This window comes from Gymnoscopelus microlampas (assembly GCF_963454915.1).
Source record: "Gymnoscopelus microlampas genome assembly, chromosome: 5".
NCBI lineage: Eukaryota > Metazoa > Chordata > Actinopteri > Myctophiformes > Myctophidae > Gymnoscopelus > Gymnoscopelus microlampas.
This window is the reverse complement of record NC_139942.1, coordinates 10,334,370-10,358,456: the sequence shown is the minus strand read 5'-3', so window position 1 is coordinate 10,358,456 and position 24,087 is coordinate 10,334,370. Positions and strand designations below refer to the sequence as shown.

The 24,087-nt window shown below is 42.2% G+C and overlaps 2 protein-coding genes across 2 annotated transcripts in view; both read left to right on the top strand.

The window, feature by feature from the left end:
• Positions 1-24,087, top strand: part of LOC311044763 (carbonic anhydrase 4-like) — a 137,315-nt gene that overhangs the window by 17,489 nt on the left and 95,739 nt on the right. Inside the window, exon 10 of the mRNA XM_084056537.1 lies at positions 16,059-16,120. The gene's annotated coding sequence lies outside the window, so the exon portion shown is untranslated. The remainder of the gene's footprint in view (positions 1-16,058; positions 16,121-24,087) is intronic.
• Positions 9,698-24,087, top strand: part of LOC311044896 (uncharacterized protein) — a gene marked incomplete at its 5' end in the record, with an annotated part of 30,639 nt that continues 16,249 nt past the window's right edge. Inside the window, 7 exons of the mRNA XM_084056706.1 lie at positions 9,698-9,734; positions 13,611-13,781; positions 14,517-14,665; positions 14,970-15,065; positions 15,298-15,498; positions 15,878-16,045; positions 17,120-17,186. Coding sequence (XP_083912832.1) covers positions 9,698-9,734; positions 13,611-13,781; positions 14,517-14,665; positions 14,970-15,065; positions 15,298-15,498; positions 15,878-16,045; positions 17,120-17,186 — 889 coding nt within the window. The remainder of the gene's footprint in view (positions 9,735-13,610; positions 13,782-14,516; positions 14,666-14,969; positions 15,066-15,297; positions 15,499-15,877; positions 16,046-17,119; positions 17,187-24,087) is intronic.

The window sequence follows — 24,087 nt, the reverse complement described above, 5'->3', positions numbered from 1 at the left end:
TTGCGCATCAGCAATTCCCCTTCACAAAAATAACCCCTGGTTTTGGTTTTCACACCCTCTATACTTAGTACAGCATCAAAACACTTTTCCAACGTGTGATCACCTCGTTGTGCCTTAATTAGGCTTTCCTTGGTGACTGGTAAGATTAACTGATCCTTCACAATACCAGCTACCTTCCCCCCCTTTTTGTTAACACTCGATCGCTGTGCCAACGCTTTAGGAGCGGTAGGCAACACTTTGTCACCAGCAAGTGCGCGAATAACAATGGAATCGGAAAAATCTGAATCCTTACCTACTTTCTGTGATTGTGCACGAGTGATCACACACGCTGGAAATGCGTCAGGGAACTTGACAGACAGGTTGTCCTGTTTAACAATTTCTAATCACTGCGCTCGACCCGCAGGCCGTTTGGTCACCTAACGGTAACACTCCTGAAAGTATCACACTCTGCTGAGCTCCTGTATCTCTCAAAATGCGAACTGTTTGTCGCTCAGTAGTGTCCTGTGACACAGACACCACCCCATCGAACACAAATGGATCATAACTTGGATCTGGACCAGGGCGGAAACACACAGATGGACCTTTAAAACCTTCCTCAGTTTTAATAAGGCCCATACCCTTAGACCCATTCTGACCTTGCCTCTGCTGTCTCTTTAAACAATTGGCAATTAAATGACCCACTTTCTTGCAGTAATGACATACCCTCTCGTCACTTGGCTTGGAGCCAGACTGCTCAGATGGACGCTGAGCGGATGCGTAATTACGCGTGTATCCAAATTTACGAGGTGAGCTGGGACTCACTGAAGACTGATTGAATACACTTTTGTGGGTTAATACAAATTCATCGGCAAGAATGGCAGCTTCGGAAATAGAAGACACTTTATGTTCGTTTAAATACACAGTTACTCTCTCTGGCACACTGACGGAGCCGATTCTCAGGTTTATGTAATGTGGGTTTATAAGTTCTGTTCATATGTAATGTGTTCAACTAATTAATCATCCAATTGATATATGAAGTGTATTCTTCTCCCTATGTGTGTGTGGAGGAGCCAAATACTGCATACTAGCTGCTTTGTTATTGTTACAAGGCACCTATGAGTTATGTGTTTGGCATTCCACGCTTATCTCTTGTGTCTGCAGCCCTTGGAGCTTTCTCCTCCAAGCTTTCAAGTACGCTGTTATCTATTACATTCAGTATCTATTACTCAGAGTAATCTGATACTTTTAAGTACTTTTAGTCACGCCTCCCTGCTTCTCTGTTTCTGTCTCTCCTGTCTCATGTTGCTGTATAAATGCCAATGTAAAGTAAGTTGTACTTCAGAAATGATTCAGGTCAGGCTGTACATTTACTCCTTGCGGCAAGTAAAATATTAAGGAGATCTCCGTTGTGTCAAGTGTCTATCTTATTTCTGGTGTGCTGAAGCCCTGAGGTGATGTGCCAAATGATAGTTTTATGACAACACTCTATCACACACACCTTTTGAATTCCTCCACCAGCATTAATGCACGTAGCTCTTCCCAATTCGCTACTTTGCTGGCAGTACACCAGCGATCAAAGAGAGTCTCTTTCTCCCTGGCAAATTCACCAAAGGTCTGTTTGGAGCCCTTTGAGTAGTCTCTAAATTCTTGCCTGCATGCCTCTGGAACCAATTCATAAGCTCTCAAGATGGTAACTTTGACTTTATCGTACAGCATACTGTCTGGCACAGAGAGTGTGGCGATCACTTCTTGCGCTTTGCCATGTAATTTACTTTGTAGTAAAATGGACCACATGTCTTTGGGCCAACGGAGGGCAGTAGCCACTCGCTCAAATGCACCAAAATATGAATCTACTTCGGATTCACGGAAGGGGGGAACTAATGCAATTTGCCTTGTTGGATCGTGAGGGACTATACCTGTTCGACTGGGACTGGGTGTGTGTATGGTGGTTGCAGCAGTGGTACCGGGGATTCCTGGAGAGGCGGCCCTTCTTTGCTCCGCTTCCAACTCCAGTTGGCGCACATGGACTTCTTTGTCCGCCTCAATTCTCTTGAGGTCGAGCTGGAAAGCTCTTTCATTAGCTTTCTCCCGCACTGCGTCCTCCCTTTCCCTCACTTTCTCCCGCTCTTCTTTTGCCAGCCGTGCTAGGCGGACTTTGAGTCGGGAGCGAGTCAAGGAGGATTTGGTTGTGTCTGATGAGTCAGAGGAGGAATTCAAATCTAGGCCCGGTGTTGAGGCGTCAGGAGGCGGCTTTATTTGTGCCGTAGCTCCCCTTTCGGACATCATCTCTTCAACACCTACTTGAGTTACCTCTGCCACATCGGCCCCCCCCCTGCTCTATTGCCCCAGTTTATTTTTCCACTACCACTTTCGCTGGCACCACCAACACCCCCATGTCCACCAGCTTTGTAAACAGTATGTCCTTAATCTTACTTTTTACGTCCCCTGCCTTCACCGTGATCCTATAGTGCGTCGCTAATTCCAATAAATCGTCCTTTCTACAGGCATCGAATACGCCTAATGAAGGATCGGCCAAAAAGGCATTTAAATCGAAAGATGCCATCCTGCTCTGATTAACCCACAAAAAACGCTCTAACAGAAAAAATCTAAATCTCAAAACCTCAAATTCATCCACCAACAGTGACGAGCCCCATTACAATCCCTTAGTCTAGGAGTGAAGGATTGCGACATAAAGTTGGTGTATGAAAATGAGCTTTATTGTTTTGACCTTTTTGTTGCTGATTGCTGACAGAGTGACAGAATATATATAGACAAGTACGTTACACTTAACTTTAAATTATATAAACTTTGTAAAGGGACCACCGTGCAGAAAATCAATAAAGAAATATAAGATGCTTACCTATTCTTTTGAAAACTAACCTAATCTCTATTAAATCAAAATTACATAAACTCCCTAATCTAATCTAATTTCCCTAATCTAAACTGAAGAAAAAACAATACAGGTACAATAAACAGGCACTGGTGTCCAACACAAAACACAACAGAGTTGTGTGCAGAAGTACTTTTAACACTTATCTTTTACTCAATGCTACTTAAGCAAGTTCATTCACAGCAGGGTGCAACTCACAGGTTTATACATGATACTGAGGGGGTGCCAAACTTTTAGTCCCCCAGAGTATTGACTTTTGATACTTTCAGTAGGACAGCATGTAACCGCACTGATCGCATGTTACACACTGCCAATGTGCACAGCTGTTGACAGCTCTTTTATAATGACAGGCGTCTTCTTGATTGGTCCAATCTGATGGATGTCACCTCCTCCTCAGCCAAGAATATAACCATAAAGAAAATAACCCTCGGATGTAACAACTAGGCTACTTTGTCCACCACTGTCACATAGTAGGCTATGGCTGCTCACTCAACAATGTTGTTAGTGCAACTATAGTTAAAGAACTCTTCAGCTCTACGTCAATATTGCAGCCACCTCATAGACAATAACTCAATAATAGAATATAGATGTAATGTTGTGAATTTAATCAATTTATAGTTTTATTCTGCACCGAACCTGCTCACAGCATGAAATGACTGCAGTAAAACATTAACATTTGGAGTGCTGACTGTTATCTTAATGATGTATCACAACTGAGCAGTGTGACAGCTGAGATTCTATTGTGTACTGTACACATCAATTCTCTCTCTACGTCCTGCGTGTCTGGAGGATGTTGGGTCTTTTGAGCCAACGTGTATTCTCAGAATCCCTTTTCACACTCGAGTGTGAAATGTGTCTGTCTGTGTCCCTCATTCACAGAACGGGTTTTCTACGTCATGACATAAGCACACAATATAAACACCACACACATCGGCCTTGTTAAGGTTTCGAGGCCAATAGGCTCGAAGCCTTATTACATCTGTAAGAGTTCATTATTCTTCCGCCGGTTTTGCCAGTTCTGGCCTAACCGCGTGGTCACTTTTTATGAAATTCGGCAATATGGTAGAGGGCTATGCCAAACGGCGAAAACCCGAAACTCACAAACATTGGCCAAAGGGTGGCGCTGTAGCACTCAATTGAAATATGCCAACTTTGAACAGGTACAACTCATGCCCTGTTTGACCCACAGCCATGAAACTTCGATGCACACATGCGTCTCCTCATGCCTAACAACTTTCACACTCTGACTTTTGACCTCTGACCTTTAGATCTCCCACCATTTCGAATTCTATGAAAAGCAGTAAAAAAGACTCTTCCTTCGTACAGATTGAGCAATCTGTACGAAACTGTATACACATGAACTTTGAACCAATGCCGACAGACGTGAGCAAGCGGATTTTCCATAAGTGAAAACGTTAAGCTTTTATAAGCCAATGAAAATTGCAGTTTTATGACAATTATTCATCTGCCCCTAAAACATACATGCAGACTCGCATTTGTTTGACACTTTGCAATATTGTAGAAGGTCATTCCAAGTATCACTGAAACCAATCTTACTCCAATTGGTCAAAGGGGGGCGCTATAGCAATTTTTTGAAAATGCAAACTTTAAACAGGCAAAAGTCATGCCTCGTTTGGCCGACAGCCGTTAAACCTGCTTACACATGTGCCTTGACTCATGAGGAACACATGTATCACTTTGACCAGTAAGCTCTGCCCTTAGATTGTCTGCAATTTTGAGCAGTTTGAAAAACATTTAAATCCAGGATTTCTGAGCAATTTGCGTGAAAGTGTGTCATGTGTGTGAACTCCCTTTTCACTAGTTCAGGTGTGTAGGTTCAATAGCATGATAGCTTAATCATCTGCCTTGAAACCACAGGGTTGCTGGTTTGAATCCCACCTCAGGTAGACTTCATTATAATTGCATTGCACACAACATGACTGTATCAATGAGGAACATATCTATCACTTTGACCAGTAAGCTCCGCCCTTAGATTGTCTGCAATTTTGAGCAGTTTGAAAAACATTTAAATCCAGCATTTCTGAGCAATTTGCGTGAAAGTGTGTCATGTGTGTGAACTCCCTTTTCATCAGTTCGGGTCTGTTGGCCCAATGGCTTAATCATCTGCCTTGTTACCACAGGGTCGCCGGTTGAAATCTCACCTCATGCAGACCTCAACTCAATTGCATTGCACACAACATGACTGTATCAATGAATAAACATGCAATTGTTAAATGAAACGCTTATTGAGAGTAGTTGTTTTCAATGTATGATGTACTTCATTCCCTCTTTTGTTTTGTTTTGTTTTGTTGGATTCTCCCTTCTCACTGACCAAGGCTGTGGATTGAATAGCTTGATCAATACAGTGTTAGTCTCATGTGCCAAAGGTCCACGGTTCAAACCCCACTCAGTTTACATTTAAATTGCATTATACAAAACATGACCCTGTTAATTCAGACATGTGCAATTTTTAAACAATACCATGAATTGCTTTTGAGAGTAGTTGTTTTTTATGTATGACATACTTTCTTGTGAAAATAGCTGATCTACAATCTCACACCTTTTTAGATAGCAACACGTTGTGAGCTTGTAGATCGACAATTTTCACTAGTTTCCATTCCGAAATGTATTGAGCAGTTTGAAAAACATTTAAACCAAGGATTTCTGAGCAATTTGCGTGAAACTGTGTCAAATAAATGTTTGAGGCCCTTTTTCACAGGTTCAGGTGTGTTGGTTCAATAGCTTGATCGCTTAATCATTGCCTTGAAACCACAGGGTCGCCGGTTCGAATCCCACCTCATGTAGACTTATAATTGCATTGCACACAACATGACTGTATCAATAAATGCATGTGCAATTGTTAAAAATAACGAGAAATGTATACTTGAAAGTAGTTATTTTTAATGCATGACGTACTTCATTCGCACTTTTGTTTTGTTTTGTTAGATTCTCCTTTCTCACTGTCTGATCCTGTGGATTCAATAGCTCCACCAGTAGAGTGTGAGCCTCATGTGCCGAAGGTCCCTGGTTCAAATCCCACTGATTACAGTTTACATTTAAATTGCATTGTACAAAACATGACCCTGTTAATTCAGACATGTGCAACTTTTAAACAATAACATGAAATGCTTTTTTGAGATTAGTTGTTTTTTTATGTACAACATACTTTCTTGTGAAAATAGCCAATCTACAATCTCACAACTTTTCAGATAGCAACACATTGTCAGCTTGTAGATCAACTATTTTCACTACTTTCCATTCCAAGAACACAAAACAAAACTTTAATGCTAAATATTTGTCAACCAGTAATCTAGAGTAGTTAGCAAAACAGAGGCTTGGTTCATAACGGACTGAAAAACCTATAGATATCAACAGACACCATCAGGGAGGCTATATTTCTAGTTCAATAAGAAGAGAGGCAGCCTGTGAATCCATAGGTCGCTGGTTTGATCCCTGTCCCCAACAATGCATTGAGGTGATCATTATTTGGAATTCATACTTTGTTACAAACAAACTCCTGGTAGCCTGTCTGTCTGTCTGTCTGTCTGTCTGTCTGTCTGTCTGCCTCTCTCTCACTCTGTCACTGTCTGTCTGCCAATCTGCCACTCTGTCACTGTCTGCCAGTCTGCCACTCTGTCACTGTCTGTCTGTCTGCCAGTCTGCCACTCTGTCACTGTCTGTCTGTCTGTCTGTCTGCCAGTCTGCCACTCTGTCACTGTCTGTCTGTCTGTCTGTCTGTCTGTCTGTCTGCCAGTCTGCCAGTCTGCCAGTCTGCCACTCTGTCACTGTCTGTCTGTCTGCCAGTCTGCCACTCTGTCACTGTCTGTCTGTCTGTCTGCCAGTCTGCCAGTCTGCCACTCTGTCACTGTCTGTCTGTCTGTCTGCCAGTCTGCCACTCTGTCACAGTCTGTCTGTCTGCCAGTCTGCCACTCTGTCACTGTCTGCCAGTCTGCCACTCTGTCACTGTCTGTCTGTCTGTCTGTCTGCCAGTCTGCCAGTCTGCCACTCTGTCACAGTCTGTCTGTCTGTCTGTCTGTCTGCCAGTCTGCCACTCTGTCACTGTCTGTCTGTCTGTCTGTCTGTCTGTCTGTCTGTCTGTCTGTCTGTCTGTCTGTCTGTCTGTCTGTCTGTCTGTCTGTCTGTCTGTCTGCCAGTCTGCCAGTCTGCCACAGTCTGTCTGTCTGCCAGTCTGCCAGTCTGCCACTCTGTCACAGTCTGCCAGTCTGCCACTCTGTCACTGTCTGTCTGTCTGTCTGTCTGCCAGTCTGCCACTCTGCCACTCTGTCACAGTCTGTCTGTCTGTCTGTCTGTCTGTCTGTCTGTCTGTCTGTCTGTCTGTCTGTCTGTCTGTCTGTCTGTCTGTCTGTCTGTCTGTCTGCCACTCTGTCACAGTCTGCCAGTCTGCCAGTCTGCCAGTCTGCCACTCTGTCACAGTCTGCCAGTCTGCCACTCTGTCACAGTCTGCCAGTCTGCCACTCTGTCACAGTCTGCCAGTCTGCCACTCTGTCACTGTCTGTCTGTCTGTCTGCCAGTCTGCCACAGTCTGTCTGTCTGCCAGTCTGCCAGTCTGCCACTCTGTCACAGTCTGCCAGTCTGCCAGTCTGCCACTCTGTCACTGTCTGTCTGTCTGCCAGTCTGCCAGTCTGCCACTCTGTCAGAGTATGTCTGTCTGCCAGTCTGCCACTCTGTCACAGTCTGCCAGTCTGCCACTCTGTCACAGTCTGCCAGTCTGCCACTCTGTCACAGTCTGCCACTCTGTCACAGTCTGCCAGTCTGCCAGTCTGTCACAGTCTGCCAGTCTGCCAGTCTTACACTCTGTCACTGTCTGTCTGTCTGTCTGTCTGCCAGTCTGCCAGTCTGCCACAGTCTGTCTGTCTGCCAGTCTGCCAGTCTGCCACAGTCTGTCACAGTCTGCCAGTCTGCCAGTCTGCCACTCTGTCACAGTCTTCCAGTCTGCCAGTCTGCCACTCTGTCACAGTCTGCCAGTCTGCCACTCTGTCACAGTCTGCCAGTCTGCCAGTCTGCCAGTCTGCCAGTCTGCCACTCTGCCAGTTTTCTCGAAACCGCTCATTGCTGCTTGCAGCTATATTTGCAGTTTGTATTCGATTCATGGAGGATGGAGGACTCATCAAAGAGCGGGCAGTGGAATTTATTGACACCGCGGATTTGACTGCACGGTGCATTACAAAGCGCTCCTAAGGGCGGATTCACACTGCGGCCTTGAACCAGCCTTGAGGCTGGTTGGAAGGAATACCTGGGAAGGAATTGGTAAAGCTAGCATCTATTATAAGTGTACTTTGTGAGAAGTTTTAGATTTTTGGAATGGTATTAGGTAAGGGTATAGCTTTTTAAAAAACATTGCAAACAAGTTAGGCTCGCCCCCTATTGAAAACCTTATAAAACTTCTCACAAAGTGCACACGCTTTACCAATTCCTTCCCAGGTATTCCTTCCTACCAGCCTCAAGGCTGGTTCCAAGGCCGCAGTGTGAATCCGCCCTAAAAGAAACCTTTCCGAGCGCACTTTATGTACACTGCAATTCTCACTGGCTAAATGTAGTGCTTTGCACTCTGTAGCCAAAGCATCCCTGGATATTAGCAATACATTGCCAGCTTTGTTTTTGTGTATCAAGTGTTTCCCCCCCTTTTCTCTCTCATGTACATTATATCTGACTGGCGCAGTGATATGCTTGTGGTTCAAGAAAGTACAAAATAAAATTCTTCGTCATGGTTATTTACCAATCATCTACCAACTATTGCAGGCTACCTATGTCTAAGCTAAAAACATAAATATGTAGGTCGCCTACATACTTTGGTAATTTCTGGTTATTTGAAAAGGTTATTCAACTCTCCAGCTGTCTATCTGCGGGGGGGGGGGGGGGGGGGGGGGCTGGGGGCCTACCATGTACTTGCCTGGCCTTTTTTTTTTTTACATTAACCACTTGAACCCTAGCATCCCTTTTCTGAGGAGAACTTTAGCCAAAAATAGCCGATCTACAAGCGCGAGGCGTTGTGAGCTTGTAGATCGGCTATTTTTGGCAAACAGGTGTGGTGTAGAGGGAAAAAAGTGCAGACCAAGTAAAAAAAAAGTTTGATCTGAAACCCAACTTATAGAGGGGGTCCTTGCTTCCTCTCTCTCTCGGCTAGGGGGTCCTTGGCCTGAAAACATTGAAGACCCCTGGTTTAGAATATTTGGTGGTCCTGTTTTCATTTTTCACAAGATCGGTGGTTGTTGCAATGACCTGCACTACAATACTTCACCATTATGTTGCGCTATGATGAAATAAACCCATTAAATTTAACAATGTGTAGGTTCCGTAATGCAATTCCAATTGTGAAAGCTGTGAGTTTCACCCGGTGAAGGAATGGCGGCATCGGCCACGCCCCGAAATACCCGTATGTGTGTCTCAAAGAAGAAGAACAAACAAAACAAGAAACAAAAACAAGAAAAACTAAAACTAAAACAAAAAAGAAATCACACCCAGTGTGAAGAGAGTGGTGCCTTTGAAGTAGTGTAACTGGTTGCATGCTTGGTTGCATCCTTGACGGACGGACGGACGGACCCACACACACGGTCAAGTGTAGGAGTGGCTGGCACCACTCAAAAACAACAGAAACCTAATATCGTAGATTATGAAAACAAACAAACAGAAATGGCAGAAAAAGATAAATCTAGAACAGAAGTTCTGTGAAGTTCAGTTACCTTATACTGTTTGGCCTGGCCTCTAACTGTCTGACATATAGAGCGCCCCCATCTTGTTGGACAACCACCAATGCCTCCATAAAAGGGAAAGTGTATGAGAAGGACGAGAGGAAAGTTGTAAATGAAGATGGGAACTTGTGATAAGATTGTTCTGGTGTACCAGGGTCAGATTGAATCTAAATTGTTAAAGTGTAATGAGTGGCTGCCACTAGTGCCAGTACTTTAAAAAAATGTTAATTGAGCCCCCGATTGTATTTATTTTTTATTTTTTTCCAGTTTCAAAAAGAACATGACATCTTGTAGCCAAAATGAGGTTGGTGGTGGTATGCTATACCTTCCCAATGGAACAACAACAGCAGAATGAGATCACTATCGGCTTCATTGCTTAGAGCTAATGGTATACGTCAGGGGTTCCAAAGATGGCTATCTGGCCAGATGGGGTTACATTGATGTGTAGATTGTAGCGAAAAAGTGTTCCCAGAAATGTGAGAGCTTAAGGGACATGTCCAACAGTCCAAAACATGTGGGACAATGTCCCATGGTGACTGGTGACACTTGTCACATGAAGTATGTTCGTTCTGGGAACAATTTTGAGCCTATCTTTGCTGTAATGAGCCTGATGTATTACTTTGAACTGGATTAAGGAGAATCTTGCACAGGAAGAAGAGGAGTTGATGGCTTTGAGTGCCTCTGCCCAATATTGGTCTGAAAGGGTGATTCCCAGTTCTGATTCCCAGTCGGATTTGATTTTATGCAGTCCTGGATCATTCTCTGGTGAGATAAGATTGTAAAAAGATGACTAGTCAAAGGGATTTTAATGGTATATTAACATATTTTTCTGGGAACCAACGGCTTTATCTGATAACTGGACTTCTGAGATACAATATAGATGGGGTCAGGTTAACTTATTTTTTATTTTTTTTTACATTGGTCATTTTAATACAATGACCAGGTTTTGACAAAACAAACTCGGTGGCCTCATGTTCTCTCACAAAACATAGTAGGCTATATATCTCACATATAGACAATCTGTAATTATCCAATGTGACAACTAGTTTAATTTAGACAGCTACACTCAGCTGGTTAAAACATTCCAAACAGATACCCCCCCCCCTCCCAGATACCCCCCCCCCCCCCCCACAGTATATGACTACATGAAAAACTTGTTTGCTTATCTGTTTTTTTTTTTACCTGAATAAATACTTAGAATAGGGGTGGAAAGGTAAAGAGGCGGGCTCAAGCTCTCTGCTGAACTTGTATAAAAGAGAGGAGCTGATGCTTCCCCAGGGAGAACTTAAGGTGACAACAGCTGTTTTGTGAAGGTAAGAAACGTTTATTTTCTGGTAGTTTTTTTAATTGCCGTTTTCCCGTTACATTTTTAGGCTAAGTTAAAAATGTGCTATTAGCCTAATATAGCTGCACCATAGCTACATTTTTGACAATTTGATCAAAAACAGTGACTGCATGCCCCACGCTGTTCTTGTAAATGGATTGATTGATTGATTGAATACAGTTTACAAAAAAAAGGTACAGATTTATACAAAAGGATGCTTTTTTGAGGTCTTTTTTACTTTAGTGGAGTATTTCCAATTTTCAATACTTTTACTTCTACTCCACTACATCGGAAAGGAAAATATTGTACTTTTACTTCGTTTTTAGATTTAGATTTGTATTACTAAACACATTAACCACTTAAGGTCCATATTTCTGCTATTTGAAAGCTCACAATGTATCTATTTTCAAAAGGTTTGTATACATTTGAAAACTTGTGACACTGGGACATTCTGCATAATGAGCAGCCTACGTTCGACTTTAAGTACATTTTGATACCAATACTTTTGTACTTTTACTTAAGTACATTTTTAATTCCGGACTTTTACTTGTAATAGAGTATTTCTACATTGCTGCGGTATTGATACTTTTACTTAAGTAAAAGATGTGAGTAGCCTGTAGCCAACTTTTTCCACCAGCGGTGAATTGCAGCATGTCACTCACCGCTCTCTGTCCGTTTCTGTAGATGAAGTGTCTCCTTGTGTTGGTTGCTTGCGCTCTGTTTCCTACCTGGGTGATAGGTGGTAAAGAAAATAAAGGATCTGCCACCTCAGTCAGTAAGTATTTGCTTTTATTTGGAAGTAATTTACATTTGCTTTTCTTTTAGATAGTAATGATTTATTTTTACTCGTGCGCATGGACGATCGATTATGGCCGTATTGCTGTGATGTAACTAAGTACATTTACTCAAGTAGTACTTATATAAGTACAATTTTCAGGCATTTTTACTGTACTGGAGGATTTCCAGTCGTGTAATGTAACTAAGTACAAGTACTGTAGGCCTACTTAAGTACAATTCTGAGGTATTTTTTTTTACTTTACTGGAGGATTTCCAATTTCCAGGACTTTTACTTCTACTCCACTACACCTCAGAGAACAATATTGTACTTTTACTCCATTACAATTATTTGAAAACTTTAGTTGCTAGTTTCTTTGTAGATTTTGATTATTATTATGAAACATACAGTAGGCCTACATTTTACACATTTGAAAGCTATTGTGAAACGGGACATTCTACGTAATGAGTACTTTCTACTTTTGCATTTTCATACCAATACAATTACTTTTATTTGAGTAAATGTTGTATTCCGGACTTTTACTTATAAAAGTATTTCTACATTGCCGTATTGATACTTTTACTTAAGTAAAACATTTGAGTAGGCTACTTTTTCCACCACTGACGTATTATAGTATATTGTTTACTAACATTGAGACTGGATGCACAGGTGATTGTTTCATGCAATCAATTCGCAACCTGTTGTTTCGGGGTGCGCTGGTTTCAGCACACCCCAACCCCCTCTTGTGTTTTGGCTAGTGAGGCGCGCCCTAGCGAGACCTGATAGAATGGGTTTCATTTGGAGCCAGTATGACGTTGTCTGTTAATGGGTCTATAGGCTATTTATAATAAGATTTTTTGTTGTTGTTATTTTCTCCCGCAGATTGGTGTTACCATCTTGCAGAATGCAGTAAGTAATTGCGCATCATTTTCCTCTAAATATTAAAACTTTAGGCTATATCAAGGAAGGAGGACTTGGGGCTTACACTCATCACACAAACCCCCAACTGAAATTATTTTGTGCCAGAGACCCCCCATACAAGAAGAAGAAAAAATAATCAAGATTTGTTTTATAGCCGATCTACAAGCTCACAACGTGTTCGCATCGTGGCACATTGTGAGCGTGTAGATCCACTATGTTCACATAGCCGATGTATATAGGGTGAAATTGGTTAAACTGATTTTGATGCTGTATAGGCCTATCAATTAATTTTACCATGGGGACCCCCAGGAACCCACTCAAGGACCCCTGGGGATCCCTAGTCAGACCACACTTTGAGAACCACAACTGTAGATAATCCTGATATATTTTTTAACCACTTATAACCCCAGCATCCGTATTGTGGTGAAAGCTTTCGCTGAAAATTGCAGATCGACAATAGGCTCTATGCACAACAGCCATATTGGAAAGGGCCTCTTCTTACTTCCTTCACAGGTGTTACCAATGATACTAATGAAGGCTCTGTTCCATTCTGGTCAGGGTACTGATATCATGCATGTTGGCTCACTAGAAACACTCCATTTTGGTTCCCAAATGGCCCCTTATGGTGGGTGTGTAACTCTGAGAGTGTACAAATGGAACCAACTGGACCCGTAAGGGTCCATTTGGTTCCATTTGTACACTCTCAGAGTTATGGGGGTCCTTGAAAATAAGACAACCACTATGCCACACTAAATGGAACAGAGCCTTAATTAGTATCATTGGTAACACCTGTGAAGGAAGTAAGGAAGGGGCTCAATTCATTCCCAATATGGCCGCTGTGCATAGAGCCTATTGACATCGATTCATGGAAAGCTTTCCCCACAATAACAGAAAACAGAAAAGACACTAGCATAGAGCCGTGAGAGACTCCGTTCAACCATATGGGGTTTAACTGGTTAATCCCGCTATGCTGCTTGACTAATTGAAACTCTTGTGCTTGTGCTCTTTCAGACGATACGACTTGGCCGACCATTGCTGAGGAGCATTGCAACGGTTCCAGGCAGTCTCCCATTGACATCGTCTCGGCATCGGCCACCGGCGACTCCAATCTGGGAGCCTTCACCTTCACCAATTATGGCATCAACTCGTCAATGACAAACGCCTCCAACACCGGCAAAACAAGTGAGCGGCAGCTTTAGAGACCGTTTTGTTGCTGTCAAGCAACCTCTTATCTCCATATTTGAATGTCTTGTGTGTCTTTTGGTAAATTAACGCCCTACTTGATCATACTACACAGCGTCACACAAAAGCATTTAAAGCAGCAGAGCTACAAACTCGAAATGTGCGTTTTGAGCTTGTCAATCTGCGACTTTTGCTATTTTTGAATTTGAATCCAGAAAAGTAACAGTTTTGGACATATTGAGGTTTCCACTCGACAGAGATCTTTTTTATCAGTTACTTATGTTTTTTTTAATTTTTATAATAGCAAAGTAACTGAAGCTGTCAAATAACCGTATTGGAGTAAAAAGTACAATATTTACCTCTGAGATGTGGAGTAAAGTAAAACATACCTCAACATTTTACTTATGTACAGTACTTTAATTACTGTGTAATGACCATAGAGCCTATGGTCATTGGGCTAAATTGTTATTGTTGGAGAACAGAACACACAATGCTTACTCTCCTGTATTTCCCTTACTTAATTCCTCATTTGAGGATTACATAATGGGTCAGAGGATATTTAGGGATGGATCTGGTCCCCTCCCCTAAGTGTCTTCAATCCATTCTGTACAGTGTACACATACAGTACCTGCCAATTACCTTCCTCTTGTATGCTTTGAATGTTGTCTGTTCAACAGAATGACACTGTGCAAGATGTTAATACATTTCCTGTCCTCCCCCCCACCCCCCAACCAGTCAAAGTAGAACTTTCTAGTGGGGTCAGAATTTCAGGAGGTGGTCTACCTGAGGCCTATGACAGCCTGCAGTTCCACTTGCATTGGGGCAACGGCTCTACAATGGGCGGCTCCGAGCACACTGTGGACGGCAAGCGCTACGCCATGGAGGTATGTACATTTGACTCATATATTTCTTATAATTTTTATTTTGTACAAATTTTGATTTTTATGTCATATTTATGTATTGTGGTGTCCAGGTAGCTCGGTCGGTAGAGCACTTGCCTTTGAACTACAAGTTTCTGGCTTTGATCCCGGACACTATACCAACTCATTATAATGTGAATAGCACTCAGCGATCCATCTCCCAGTGCTCTGGTGCATTGTAAAGCGAATGGACTCGTCCTTGTTCTTGGCAGATAAGCACAATAAACCACTCTGACCTTACTTATTTCTTAATTTCCCTCCCTCTTAGTTGCACATTGTAAATGCCAAGGCCTCACACAACGGGGATACAGGACTTGCTGTCCAGGACTCCACAGGGCTTGCTGCTCTTGGGTTCTTCATCGAGGTAAATAAGGGGATTCACATTAACATCAGATGTTAAAAAACGTGACCTGACACATGTGGTAATACAGTGTTTACTGCGCTTTTACAGGCAATGACAGGTAACGAAACTGCCTCACCTTCAAGCTGGAAAACCTTGACCGACTACTTGTCCAACATAACAAAGAAAGGTAAGCATTTGTTTTTCATCGTTTCCCTACAAATTTGACCTTTTAATGAATTCAATGAAGGATTAGCTGCAGTTCCTTTACCAGTCAGTGCATCTGTCTACAGACGATAAGGTAGCAATTGCCGCTGGCGTTTCCCTGGATGATCTGTTAAGTGGAGTGGATCGTACCAAGTACTACCGCTACCTCGGCTCATTGACGACACCCTCGTGTAATGAAGCTGTAGTTTGGACTGTGTTCAAGGACCCAATCAAAGTCAGCAAAGATCTGGTGAGTTTGATTTTACATGAATGCAACCGTTTTGAAATCATGACATAATGTTACAGCTCTGATAAGAGGTTCTGTGGTTCACTTTTTCCGAAATAATGGGTCCTAAATGGGACCCATCTTTGGGATGCTTTGGGTCACGAGTAAATATCATTTTTTTCGTGTCCTAATTTGTTTATTAAAAAAACAAAACGAAACAAAAAACATTTTTCTTTTAAAATAATTTCATAATTTAAGATCTAAGTAGTGAAAATAGTCTATAATGCGACACGTTGTGGTCTTATAGATTGGCTATTTCCACTAGTTTGGCTACCAGGGAGATAGCAAATTTCTCTTTTGGGTCTCGGGCTAAGTGGTTGCTGAACTGGTGTCTTCTCTGCAGATTAACCTCTTCAGCACCACGCTGCATGTTGGCGACGACACCTCAGAGCTGATGACCAACGTCTTCAGAGGCATTCAGGCGGCCCAGCCAGTGACAACCCAGACAAGTGGATCATCCAAAACGTGTTTCTCTCTAGGCCTCATGGCTCTTTGCCTACTGATCAGAGCTGCTTAGAGCTATAGGCGCTAACCTCATCATTTTAAAATCAACTGCCACCTGTGACATTGTTGTTGAACACCAATAGGCTCTATGCACAGCAGCCATATTGGGAATGAATTGCACCCCTTCCTTACTTCCTTCCCAGGTGTTACCAATGATACTAATGAAAGCTCTGTTCCATTTAGTGTGGCATAGTGGTTGTCTTATTTTCAAGGATCCCCATAACTCTGAGAGTGTACAAATGGAACCAAATGGACCCGTAAGTTACACACCCTCACCCACCATAAGGGGCCATTTGGGAACCAGAATGGAGTGTTTATAGTGAGCCAACATGCACGATATCAGCACCCTGACCAGAATGGAACAGAGCCCTCATTAGTATCATTGGTAACACCTGTGAAGGAAGTAAGAAGAGGCCCAATTTCTTTCCAATATGGCTGCTGTGCAAAGAGCCTATACCGGTGGAGGAAAACAGTTGTTACTGACCAGTGCTTCCTCTCAGCTTGAACCAGGGTGATCATTATTATGCCAAAATACTGGGTTTAGGCTGCTAGTCTGAGCATAAAATTAGATCACACTAGTCTGAACATAGCCTAAGGCTTAGATCACACACCTTGCTAGTTGTTATGTTTAGTCACACAGTAACTGAACAGCAAGCACAAAGTAACATTAACGGATGCACCTCACAGGACCACTCCAGCGTAGAATAAGCATGGAAAGTGTATAGTTGAGCCTACAGGTTACAGTGTATTCCATCCATTCCTTGCAGAGCTTTGATTTTGTAGACATTGATTTGAAGCAGAATACTGTGGACAAACACACACCCATAATGTAATCCAGGTGATAATGAAGCAGCAGTGGTGAGAGCATTTAATAAAAAAAAACATTGTATGTATTTTTTTCATTTGTAAATGTTTCAAAACTACATTTTTTTTGTAGGATTGTATTCATAGATATGTTGAATAAAATATGATATAGAACTCTGTGCCCAGTAAAATTCTTTGCTTTGATTTCCATTTGTGCCCTATAGTAACATCACATTTAATACATGTTGTTGCACTTTTCCATGTGGATTTGAGCCAGACACTTGATATGGGCTTGTCAGAGGTGTTGGAGACTGGGGATAAAGACAACAGACAAATTGTGCAATGTAAGAATTTGTAACCCTTCAGATCACGCGTCTCCGCGCGTCCGTTGAATTGGTGAAATTAAGAGCAGACAAGACTTAAAATTAAGTGTATTTATTAATTAAGCAGTAAGTTAACAATAATTACAGATTGAATATAGAAATGTACTTAACAGAGATCTCTGGGCTCCCACTAACTGTCCTTAACCGCAACAAGTTGCTTCGAGTTCAGTTCATGAGGTCTGAAGTCTCTATCTCCCTGGAGCCTACACTATATATGTCCTATACATGTTATAATAAAAAGTTGTCAATAGAAGTCGCTGTTGGTCCACCAGGTTTTGTTCTGGGAGATAGCACACAGAGTTCCGCTATGCAAGCGATAATATAAGCATATTTATCACAATAAATCTACTTCTAAGAATATCATACTAACAGAGCTATAACGATTTCATAGGGTAATAATGTCTTTTCTTTGGGTGTATATGTGAACAGCAATGAAACAACAGATTTAGGACACACATATGCCCATAGTCTAATACCAACTGCTAATAACTAAAGCTTTACAGGATATAAATTGCCATCAGAAGTGTTCCCAAAACATTAGTTCAACGAATAGGAAATAAAAGCCTGTGTGTGTGTGTGTGTGTGTGTGTGTGTGTGTGTGTGTGTGTGTGTGTGTGTGTGTGTGCGTGTGCGTGTGCGTGTGCGTGTGTGTGTGTGTCAAAAGCAGGTGGATTATATTATAAGAATTGAAAAGTATATCCTGCACAGTGTTTATTCCAAAAGTGTATTCTGCCTAGTTTGGACTGATGGTGGGCTGATTTCATTCTTGGCTTTGCCATTGTTCATTTACTATAGTTTCATTGTTAAGTGATTTCTATCAGCATGCTTGAAGCCCTTGTGTTGTTCCATGGGAAGGTATTGGTACACGAGTGAATGGGACAAGCTTGCCAAGTGTTTCAAGTGTCCAACAATAGAAGAAGTGAATAAACATTACTATTCAAACATCTGCATCCATGATTAATAAAGGGACACTGATGCACTTTTAAAAGCATTTAAGGGATAAAACCCTCATGGCATGAATTCATTGGACAATTATTAATAGGTGCTCCAATGTAAAAGTAAAAATGATTGAGGTGGTGCCAACAGTGTTAATATTGAAAAAAGTATATGCAGTGTTTTTTCATTCTGTCTGAGTATTAAAGTGTGGGAAGATGGCAAACTAGACGCGTCGCAATTCTGGGAAATTGCAAAGTGTGGTTGCGCCGGCGCTGGTCGCAGGTCTTAGGCGGCCGCCGGGACGCGAGGAATACGCCGGGAGGATTACCGTCGGAGGCCGTGCGACGTGCGATTCGAATTCGGTGCCGATCGGATCCCGCGTTCGTGACACGTGCCGCTTTGATTTGAGGAAATAGGCCCCTTCCACTAAAGACACAGGCCCCTCCCACAAATTTAGCGGGCCAATGACATCATGTCACTCCTGAGATCACTTGCTTTTCTTTTTGAGAGAACTGATCCCCCCAAAGATCATGTTTTTGCATCAAACGGTTACGTTTTGCGCATTTGTGGCGCCCCCTATGGATCAAAGTGGAAATGCTTTTGGGGATTCGTTGAGTAAACCACCCTCGACATGTGATTCAAATTTGGGATTGACCGGACGTTTCGTTTGTGATTTTTGGCATCCTTTGTAAAACGGGCGACTCCCACTAACTTTGGAAGCCAATTACGGACGAACAGTATAAGGACTATCAAAATGCCGTTTGGATATGTTTATTGCTAGGGTCAAGAGATCATGTGTACCGATTTTTGTGGGATTTGGAAAAAATCTGTAGGAAAAGGAGCAAAAAGTGTGTTTTAAAGAAAATTCAAAAAGGCGGAAAATCTATCCTGACGCAAATGGGCGTGGTCTATATGGGGAGTTGCGTTATGACCCAAGGAATCTGGGGGGGAAAAAGATTTTTATTCTACGGCCTACGGTTCAAGAGTTATAGGCCAAAGCGTAAAGTGGGCTGTTATAGCGCCACCATGTGGCCGAATGGTGTAATTATTTTGTGAATAATTTGGCAATAAACTATGAACCCTCCCTCCAAGTGTCGTAGCTGTAGCCCTTACGGTTTCCGAGAAAAAAATACTTGAATGGGAGTTTTCTCATTTTCCCATTAAAGTGGGTGAGTAAATTTAATGCACTAATACATCAATATCAATTAAAGTATGTAACCAATCTCTTAGCAAAGTACAAGCAAACGAGGCCCGGTGAAGCCGGTCAATTTGACATTTGGCACGAGTGCAGGAAAAATAAACTGTGGGAGAAATAGCGCGCCAAAATAAAGTTTATAGAATGAATAATAAAATCGGAAGAGTGCTAGTCAACCACACTAATAAAGAATAAAGATGATCTATTACTATAGTCTGGTTGAACCACACTATGTAAAGTAAACATTAATACAGCCCTGCTGTAGTCCAGGGTGGCTTTCCTCTGACCTTCAACCAGCTAAAGGTCAAAGTAGATGATTATAAGAGAACACAAAGTAAACAATATAGCTGCAAGCAGCAATGAGCGGTTTTGAGAATAATGGCAGACTGGCAGACTGTGGCAGACTGGCAGACTGTGACAGAGTGGCAGACTGGCAGACTGTGACAGAGTGGCAGACTGGCAGACTGGCAGACTGTGACAGACTGTGGCAGACTGGCAGACTGGCAGACTGTGACAGACTGTGGCAGACTGGCAGACAGACAGACAGTGACAGAGTGGCAGACTGGCAGACTGGCAGACTGTGACAGAGTGGCAGACTGGCAGACTGTGACAGACTGGCAGACTGGCAGACTGGCAGACTGTGACAGAGTGGCAGACTCCAGAGAGAGAGAGAGAGAGAGAGAGAGAGAGAGAGAGAGAGAGAGAGAGAGAGAGAGAGAGAGAGAGAGAGAGGCAGTGAGAAAGAGAGGCAGTAAGAGATAGAGCGAGAGAGAAGAAGTGAACATGCATTAATTAACAAAGTCATGATTTTTGTTCAGTAAATTATATTTGGACCGGTTAAATTGGGGTTTGAACCAGGGACCTATAGACTTGTGGGTAGACAGTGTAAAGGATAAGGATAATTCCAGGTCCGTTCATGAAAGTCCTTGCGGTCTTGTTTCCAATGAGGGCCTGTGAGCAATTAGGGGTTAAAGGAGGCATCCGGGCATTTTAAGTTGTATCTTTGATGTGTCTCAAATCACTCACCAGCGTAGGAACGGCCATTGACTGAGTCGAAGAATCCCCCTGTCGCACAGTCTCCAGACCCCCTCCGTTGGCAAAATGGGAGCCGATAGAATAGCCCAAATTCGCCTATTTTAACAAATGCAAAGTCTGTTTTTTTGCTTCTAGTACTCATTGTTGAGTCCCATGATAATGTAACAGGCGCTAAAACTCCGACAAGCTAACGGCTAATAACAGAACGAGCTAACGCTGGGGCTGCTTATCTCTCTGCATGGCAGCCCCAGGTTGCCAGGTCGGGAGAGAAACCGGCAACCAGCATTACTTCGTTCTGTTATTAGCCGTTAGCTTGTCGGAGTTTTAGCGCCTGTTACATTATCATGGGACTCAACAATGAGTACTAGAAGCAAAAAAACAGACTTTGCATTTGTTAAAATAGGCGAATTTGGGCTATTCTATCGGCTCCCATTTTGCCAACGGAGGGGGTCTGGAGACTGTGCGACAGGGGGATTCTTCGACTCAGTCAATGGCCGTTCCTACGCTGGTGAGTGATTTGAGACACATCAAAGATACAACTTAAAATGCCCGGATGCCTCCTTTAAGAGTCTTGCTCAGGGACAAATTTCATTTCATCGACACATTTGCTGGCCTGGAATCGTACCTGGGGCAACCAGGGCCTCTGGCTCCCTAGGTGGGCTCACTAACCACTCAGCTATGGCCACAGTGCAGACTGAGCCATTGGATAGACAGAATTGGATTTCATATGTGGTAAGTTATCATACAGCATGGGTTGCTTATTATATACATACAAGCTCATAACGCGTCACATTGTAGATCGGCTGTATGTGGTTACTGTAGGTGTTGTATTAATAATTACATCTGCAAAGTAACAAGTAACTAAAGCTGTCATCTGCTGTAATCTTAGTAGAGTAGAGTAGTAAAGTAAAAGTACCTAAAAATTGTACTGTGCATGTGGCAGGTGTGATTGGTGATGAGTGAGAGCAGGTGAGAGGGGTGGATCCAATCCATGGGAATAGGGGGAATTCCAAATGATGATCACCTCAACGCATTGTTGGGGACAGGGATAGAACCAGCGACCTATGGATTCACAGGCTGCCTCTCTTCTCATTGAGCTAAAGATATGGCCTCCCTGATGGTGTCTGTTGATATCTATAGGTTTTTCCATCCTATAGGTTCTTCCGGTGTGAGATTGTAGATCAGCTATTTTCACAAGAAAGTATGTCATACATAAAAACAACTACTCTCAACAGCATTTCATGTTATTGTTTAAAAATTGCACATGTCTGAATTAACAGGGTCATGTTTTGTACAATGCAATTTAAATGTAAGTGTGTGGGGTTTGAACCATGAGTGGGGTTTGAACCATGGACCTCTTGGTTCAAACCCCACTTAAATGTAAGTGTGTGGGGTTTGAACCATGAGTGGGGTTTGAACCATGGACCTCTGGTACATGAGACTAACAGTGTATTGATCAAGCTATTCAATGCACAGCCTTAGTCAGTGAAAAAGGAGAATCCAACAAAACAAAACAAAAGAGGGAATGAAGTACATCATACATTGAAAATAACTACTCTCAATAAGCATTTCATTTATCAATTGCATGTTTATTCATTGATACAATCATGTTGTGTGCAATGCAATTGAGTTGAAGTCTGCATGATGTGGGATTTGAACCGGCGACTCTGCGGTATCAAGGCAGATGATTAAGCCATTGGGCCAACAGACCTGTACTAGTGACCACGCGGTTAGGCCAGAACTGCCAAAACCGGCGGAAGACGAAAGCCTAGTATCCCAAGAAAGGCTTTGAGCCTGATGGCCTCAAAACCTTAATTAATGTTTTTTATCTGAATTTCTTTTCTAAAACTTTCAAAAATAGCGAAAACAGCCGATCTGTAAGCTCACATGATGTGAGGCATTGTGAGCTTGTAGATCGGCTGTTTTCTCTATCAATTCAGGTGCGCCTTTTAGATTTTCCAATCCACTCACAACAACAGAGTGTAAAAGGAAAACAAACAAATCATACATTTATATAATACAATGCTTTTTGGTATCAATATAAATCTGACTCGTCTGACCGGCTCTTACTGTTTAATTCAGTGGTTCTCAAACCTTTTCAAACCGTGCCAGGGGACCCCCATACAAGATTTGAGTTGTCAAAATCTTTTAAACTCCAAATGTTTCACATCTTTTAACTATTTTGGGGGAAAATAGCAGCTCTACAAGCTCACAACGTGTCACTATGTGACACGTTGTGAGCTTGTAGAGCTGCTATTTAGCCTAAGTATACATAATGCCACCAGTTTCTCAACGTCGGGTCAAGGGACGACCAGGGGTCAAAATTGCCCTGTAAGGGTCTGTAACTCTGAGAGTGTACAAATGGAACCAAATGGACCCGTAATTTAACTCTGAGAGTGTACAAATGGACAGGTCCATTTGGTTCCATTTGTACACTCTCAGAGTTAAATTAACACTGAAGACTGTACAATGTACATTGGGGGTCCCAGAGATCAAATATGATATCAAATAACAATCTGTGTTCTAATTCATCTCAAACTGGGAGTTGTTGAAATACATAAAAAAGTCTATCATCAGTGCAAAAGTGCAGTCATCTATCTAGTCATGAACATTAATGCTCTTCCATCTATATAGTTCAAATCTATGATTCACTTAATGTAAAATCCTCCCATTAGCTGCTCTGAAGTGAAAATTGAAATCCCAAGCTTTTTTGTGAAAATGTTTTTTTTGAACATTACAGTTGAAATAATTGTTTTGCCATCTCGACTATTCTAATCATTACATTTGTGGTCATGGATAATATTTTGTACCACGTTCTGATAAGAGCACCACAATTGCACATCTAAAGTATAATAACCACAGTAATCGATTCATAACCAAATGATTTCAATCATACATGTATCCTGGCCAGATGGTACAGTATGATGTAGGCTACATAAATTATGACACTGTGGTCTGTGAAGCTACAGCCTATACAGTACCTCCATGCCTAAACTCTGTAGTCTAGTATGATGGTGTCACGTTTCAAAAAAGAACTGATCTACAAGCCATCATTACAAAAAAATCACACCCTGTGTGAAGTGAGTGGTGCCTTTGAAGAGCCCCGTATTGATGTTGTCATCAATGTTTGTTTATTGGACATACATACGGACGGACACATGGACAAAGTCAGATATAGGAGTGGTTGGCACCACTCAAAAATGACTACTACTTAGAAATGTGAATACCTTTTTTTTATTTTTAAGATTTATATTAGGGCTTTATTGATAGGACAGTAGGCTGACAGGAAGTCGGAAGAGAGAGATGGGGAGTGACACACAGCAAATGCCGTCAGGCTCGGGACTCGAACCCGCAACGTGCTGTCAGGCTACATTGAGCCTAGGTGGCTGGCGTAGCGGACACCAGACGTCCAGGCCGATATGTGAATACTTTTGATCAGGCCTAGTATTTTTAAACTCATGTAGGCCTATGTTTGAATACTTAAAGGACCACGTCCACCCGTTTTCAACCTATCTACATATAATTGGTCCTCACTAATGTTCCTTATAATATGGTATTTTTGTCTACTCGGTCTGTGTCTCAAGAGAAGACCATTAATACAAGCATTAATAATACATGAAACAAATTGAAATCTTGTTTGAATTTACCAAACCTACCTACCGATGATGTCACTGGTAGGTGAGTTTCTGAACTGTC